This window comes from Aptenodytes forsteri, unplaced genomic scaffold (assembly GCF_000699145.1).
Source record: "Aptenodytes forsteri isolate BGI_AS27 unplaced genomic scaffold, ASM69914v1 Scaffold75, whole genome shotgun sequence".
NCBI lineage: Eukaryota > Metazoa > Chordata > Aves > Sphenisciformes > Spheniscidae > Aptenodytes > Aptenodytes forsteri.
Window position 1 is genome coordinate 2,145,773 of NW_008794171.1, and position 6,741 is coordinate 2,152,513.

Consider the following 6,741-nt stretch of genomic DNA (forward strand, 5'->3'; position numbering starts at 1 on the left):
ACTGAGCCCTGGGGAACACCGCTCGTGACCGGCCGCCAACTGGATGTAACTCCATTCACCACAACTCTCTGGGCCCGGCTGTCCAGCCAGTTTTTGACCCAGTGCAGAGTCCACCTGTCTAAGCCGTGAGCCGTTTAGTACTGGTTCCCTGCTAACCAGGCTTCCTCTTGCCCCTTGGGTCCTCACCACCTCCTCCTCCTTCCATCTCTTGGACTTGACTCTTCTTCCAGCCTCCGTACAGCAGTACGGAGTTACTTTAGTTAGTTTAGTACGCTCTGGCTGCAGTACCCTAAAGTAATCAGCCCAGTAGCAGAAATAAGTAACAAGCTGATAAGATTGTTGGGTTTAGTTCTTCTTGACTCTGGTGCTGGTGTGTCCTGGTGATTGGGAACTACTGGTTTTGGGGCTTTTTAACGCTAAAATAATCTGAAGAGTATTGTCTGCTTAGGTGTCTTGTGTCCTTTTTCCCCACTGCTGGCAGGCAATTTGAATACAGTGTGTCCTGATTGTCTGCTGGTTTGTTGTCTGGTTTTGGGGTTTTTTTAATGTGTGAGTAACATCCATGGCCCTAGGGGAAAATTTAAATGATAGAAATTAATTCTTGTCAGATTGTTTGAGTTTCAAGATGTTTTGCTGTTTCAGAAATGTTACAGTATCAGGTTAGACCAGGTTAGTCCAAATTGGCTTGCAAACAATTGTAATTTTGGATTAGGAGAAAAATTATTCAGTTTAACATGGCTAATACATTCATGCTGGAAGGTTGGTGATAAGTTCTTTAGACGTCTAGACGTGCAATTACACTAAATGCAGATAAACTAAATCTTTTGTGCATGTAGAAGGAGATGCAATACTCGGCAAGTGCTGGTGTAGCCCAAGTCAGGGCTGGTTCCTGGTTCGCAGAAACAGCCGTGTATAGTGTGAGGAGCTTTTAATTGCTGATCACTAATGGTCAGGGTTAATTTTACAAAAAAAAGGAGGCAGCAGATTGCCATAAATTCTGGCTGGAAGATTGTTGATTTGTTTTGAAGGCTACCGGTCTCCACAAGTTTCACTACAGCCTTCTGGTACAAAATAATCCCTGCTTAACCGTAGTTGACTCACTTTAAGATGCTGGCAAATGCTTCAGCATTGGTATGAGTGACTTCAGCAGGTCCACTGATACATGCTTTTAGGTTTTGAGGTTAGCTCTGCAAAAACAGTTCAGAGTAACAACCCAGAAGGTAGAATGAAGAGCACTTTTATATAAAAAAAGCAGTTTGGGTGATGGGTTAGGAGGAATGTAACTTCTTTAGACGTCAAGCCAGGGTACTAAATTAGTGAATTTTTATTATGTTGAAGAATGATGTCTTTAGGTTTGTCTTCGGTAGCTTGAACTTCTTAATGTTCTATTCTGCTTGAAACCTTAGCTTTTCAGTGTCAAGTTGGAGCACTGCAGTGTCAGAGAGAAGAGGTAGGCTCTGTGAAATGGATGTTTCAAACAAATATACCAAGTCAACACTCATTTTCTTGACTTGGCAGTCAAGATGGTTTCTTTCTAGCCTGCAGGTTCCTGCTTTTGGGGGAAACTTTGCTATAGTGAACTTAAAAATAATCTCATCACCCCATGCAATTTTATTACCAAATTTTAAATTGCAAAATTCATAAAAGGAAGGTGAAGTTACAGTCTGGCTAGTGCCAGACTTCTGTCATGCTGTTGTGGACTGCGGATATTCCACTTTTGCTAGAGTCTGTTAATCCTTTCTATGCTATTTCTACAAATGTCCCAGTTGAGGGAGTCGCTGACTTTCCAGTAAAGGCAGTAGTTGAACTAGTTTGGTGATCATTTCCAGCCTTGGCAGATGCTTGGGCCAGGTTGAGCAGTTAATAGAAACAGGAAGCAGCCCTAGGGGGATGCATACAGTCTGCAGCAGTGAGCCCTCTCCTGTTTGGGGGAGACTAGGAATGGAAAGGAGACTCTTGGCTTCCATTTGAGGAGAAAAAGCGAGTTTCCAGTTCTTCTGCAGCGTGAAGCTAGCTGGTCACGAAGGTTAGAGGTTTGCACAAGATTGAAGTAACTATGGGACATCACTTTCTTCACTTTTTTGTTGCCCTTCTGATAGTGACTTGCTCTGACATGTTTTAAATGGGCAGTGCTAACTAGACTGTTAATTACACCCATCCCAATGCTGTATTATGTCCTTCCTCTCTTCGCTTGAGCTTGACCTTGCCAGTGCGCAAACAGGATGATTATTGGCTGAAGGAGGACGTAGCTCAGTAATGTGAGATAGTTTGTTCTCATGGGCCGTGCATGCCGCAGGGAACAAGACCCTAACGTTGTAATCCTGGCCCTGGCACTGACTTGCTGTACTTTATGTATCTGTTTCTTCCTTTCCATAATTGTCAGTAGTCACCTGCATTCCAGTGGAGTCCATGGGTGGCCGGTAAGAGGCCTGGCAGTGGACAAGGGTAGCTGTGGCTCTCTTACTCCAGTTGCATGACATGGGCCGTAAAATTTTGTCTTATGCAACTGAGCATTGGTTTTTAAGTACTGTTTCATACCAACGTGAACATAGCAGCATGTACGACATCCCGGACCTTTTCCTGCAGGGGAGTGTTGTCTCTTGCAGCAACTGTCTAATACTGGCACTCATGTCTGGGCTCCATAGCGGCAGCAGGGGCCTGGCAGCAACTTGCAGAGATTCACTGCATCTGTTTCATGCTTCAGTCAAGATGAACCCTAAGGCTCATCTCTCTGAAAACTGTGGGCCAGTTTCTGTGCAAGTCCGTCTCTGCCAGTAGTAAAGCCAAGTAACCCAGTCTACTGGAAACGTTTTTGGAGATTGATGCCAGATTCCCAAACTGGAGAGCATCAGCTTGCAATTCAAGTGCTGCTGACATTTGCGAGAAGGCTTTCTGTTCTAAGCCGTCAGATGTTAGCTAGTGTATGTAATTAACTTGGTATAATTTTGCTTCAGAATGAAATATTCATTCAAAAGAGACTTAAAAAAAAAACATCCTGATGTTTTTAATGTCTGGGTAGCAAGTGATGCTGCGTAGAGCAAGGCATACATTTATTGTTAGAGAGATTGGTTTCATGGCAACTCCTGTTTGTTACTATGGTACAGAGAAAGTCCCAAAGGCTTTTACTGTCCATCACTTCTTGGGTCTTGTGAGTAATACGGATACAAAACCCACTGACGTACATTAACAGTGGAGACAGAAAACAATATGAAAATACTGTAGCCTGAAATACTCTGGTTGTCTAGTTATCCCAAAGGGCAAATGTAAAACTTTATTTTGCATAGTAATTTTTCTAGAGTTTGGTAACAAAGCTTGTGACCAGAGCAGGAGGAGAACGGAACAGAAATGGAAGGGGTAAAACAGAGATTTCTTTTGCCTCAGAAGAAAGTCAAGAGTTCATTAGAGAAGTGATAAACAACAAAACCAAACCAGAAACCCATAGCCTGCAGAAGGTGGAATACCAAAGGTTCTGCCCTGAGTCAGTAAGAGAGCTGAGGATTTGCTGAGAAGAAAGAGTTATGAAAGTTTAGAAATGAGGTAGTCCCATTGGATTAAAAGACTGGAACAGGGTGTCGTGTGTAGTTGCTCCATCCAATTCCTATTTACTTCCCCATTATGAAGTTCACTGACCACTTCTGGTCTCTCTAAATCTGTTACATATTTCGATTCTAGTGCTGCAGCTTGCAGAAGGAATTGGTTCTTTCTAAGACTTGAACTTTATTGTTTCCTCTTTTGAAAATAATTCCAGTCACCAAAATCTCCCTTTTATGGTTTATCAAAACTGAAATTAAGTGTTTGCCTTGGAGTCCAGGTTGAATTGGCAAAGATTATGATCAGAAGAAACAACTGCTTGAAAGATGTGTGTGCATGGGATGCAGAATCGGTGAATCCAGCTGAACACTGAGATCCTGTCACACTCAATGGCTTTCTTGTTGTTGGGTTTTTTTTGTTTGTTTGTTTTGTTTTTTAGATTGTATCCAGGAAGGACCACGTAAAGACAGAAATACTGACCCATTGATTTGCTCTTGGTTTCCCAGTACCACACGGTTGCTCTGATAGTCTGGTCACTTCCATAAGTTTCAGATAGTAGAGTTATTCGGCATTTTACCCTAATCGATGCAGTATCTCGCCAGCCTAATCGGCTGGATGAGATTCACAGCAGGCAGGTTGCTGCTGTTATGAGAAAGGATGAAAACTCCTTTGTAGCTGCACATAACCTATAGGTGGGGATTCTTGTTTTGTACGTAAGCATTTTATTTCGGTTTTGCTTCTGTGGTCACGCTGACAAATAAGGTTGAGTGCTAATACCAACAGAAAGCATCCCGCTTTCACTGAAAACCACTTCTCTTTTTAAAAGTAGTCCTAAGACAACTTGTAGCACTGACCAGAGATGACACATCAAGAGGAAATCACGTCTGTGGTGAACTGAGTGAGCTTTGCAGCTTTGCTTGTTGACACATGCTCCTCACCTACAGCAGCACGCTAAAATCATCTTCGTATTTTGATATAAAGAAGGAGGAAAGGAAAGAGGCAGTTACATTTTTAATGTAACTGTACATTACTAATTTCTTCGTATGTTTTCTTCTGAGTATGTTAGGGAGTGATGGAAAGACATCAGTTCATAGTTTACTTTCAATTCAACTCAATATTTGACACCAGTAATTGTTACCCTCCAACTTTGTGTTTAGATACGTCTGGCCTGTACCCAGCTATTGTGCCGCTGCAGAAATGGGGGATGTGGCAGAGGAAAGTAGCCAAACAGTTGGCATCTTCCCTCCTCCTCCCTGCACAGTCAGTGAATTACATAGCTGTAGGCAGCTTGGGGGCAAAAAACTGAGGGTATGGAAATATTAAGCACCTACTAATTCTCCTTATTTCAGAGAGGCTTTCATATCGTGCGGTGTTTTTGTTTATCACTTCGTAGATACTTCTGCTTTTAAAATTTGGTCTTGTAAATGCTTCAGAGTGACTACCTTATTAATGACTGCTTGTCTACAACAGTGATTTGTAAGCAGGCTGGTTATCATTTGGGACCTTTTTCTTATAAAAATGACAGCTGTAATAAGAGTGATAGCACAGTCATGTTATGATTTAGACTTTGTTCTATGGCAGCAGAGCCAGAAGTGTAAGTTAAGCAGCTCTTTCCTTAGAATACCCTTTATGCCAATAAATACCTGGTGAGGATGATAAACGCTTAATGCTTTTCCTTATGGCAGGGCGCGTGCTTGCCCCTCCTCGTTCTGTAGGTTTGTGGGGAGACACAGACCTTCAGCTGGGAGCCTGCTGCTGTTAGAAGAGGGGGCAGCGTCTGTGTTGACGCAAGACTAATTCATACTATTTTCATTAAGTCTTTAGCTGTGTTATCTTGTTCGCCTTAGAGGATAAAATGTGTGGTGCTGGGCTTTGTTTCTGGCTTAAGAGTGCAAGTTCAGTGCTTTTGGACAAACACGCACAGCGTGATGAACTGCTGTAGTTTTTACGGGGAAAGTGTTATCGACGAGCTGAGCAAGCGCACTGTGATTCTGTTTCCTTGAAAGAAGCTGCATAGATATTGGTGCCAGTTGGATAAAAGATTTACCAAGTGGAGCTGCAAAAGGTTTTAATAACTGGAATATGTGTAGATTTTGCTCAAAAGAATTTTTTTTTTCCCTTCTGTTCTAGTTTCTTGCACAGCCGACCACTTGAAGGAGAAGGAATTCTTCAACCTCTTGTTTCAAAAGACCTTGGACTATTTTCTGCTGCTCAACTCCCTTCATTCCCCCTTTTCAGTGAACAAAAGGTCCTAAGAGGAGGATGAGGCAGCTGAGAGGAAAACCCAAAAAAGAGACCTCCAAAGATAAAAAGGAGAGAAAACAGGCGATGCAAGAGGCCCGGCAACAAATCACCACGGTTGTGCTTCCCACGCTGGCTGTTGTAGTACTGCTGATTGTTGTGTTTGTTTATGTGGCGACTCGTCCAAATACAACTGAATGACGCAGCTTTTTAGACTTTCTAGCTTTGGGGTATTAATAATTTTATCAAGAGCCAAAAGGAACTCTCTGCCACTCTTTTAGTACTTTGCAAAGGAACTTGCTGGTATTTGCAGTCTTTCTCTTGGTTAGGGTCCCGCAGTTTCTCTTTAGGAATGTAACATAAAACGTATTAGTGAATGTGCCAGTACGTTTTATGGTCCGGTTCATGTGCCTTTCACACTTTTAAAATGGTGGTTTTCTTAAATCTGTTTGAAGCTCTATCTTGTAAAAGGTAATTGTGTTCTGCTATAAATTTGTAACAAATCAGCTTTCAGCTTTTATCACTGTTATGGGTAACGTTGCTCCCATGAGCTCTTGTATGTCTATTCCAGAACTTCCAAAGAAGTACATTTCTTCTTTGTACTTACTGTCATATGAAGTGCTTTGATTCAGAAAGGATATATTTATTTTTTGAATAAAAGAGAGAAGTCTTACTTGGAAACTTTGAATTATTTTGCAAAAAATGTGACTTATTGTGAAAGCCTACATTGTGTGATAATTTTTTCATTAAACACTATATGGTTCACTCAAAAAGAATTTCTTTGTGCTGTGAGATGCCGACATGCAAAGTGAATACTTCAGGATCTGCCAGAAGGAATCTTACGGAAGTTGGAAAGGGCACTTCTACCAGTTTATGGTGAAGTAACTAATAGCAAACTACATAAACACAGATAGTTGTTTATCTGAATGTTAAATATTTAAATCTGTATAAAGTAGCAATAAAAAGGTG

At 41.6% G+C, this 6,741-nt stretch overlaps 1 protein-coding gene across 1 annotated transcript in view; it reads left to right on the forward strand.

The window, feature by feature from the left end:
• SMCO4 (single-pass membrane protein with coiled-coil domains 4) overlaps positions 1-6,741 on the forward strand; it is a 27,051-nt gene extending 20,310 nt beyond the window's left edge. The window contains exon 2 of the mRNA XM_009282270.1: positions 5,662-6,741. Within this exon, the coding sequence (XP_009280545.1) occupies positions 5,794-5,973 (180 nt within the window). The 5' untranslated portion in view covers positions 5,662-5,793 and the 3' untranslated portion in view covers positions 5,974-6,741. The remainder of the gene's footprint in view (positions 1-5,661) is intronic.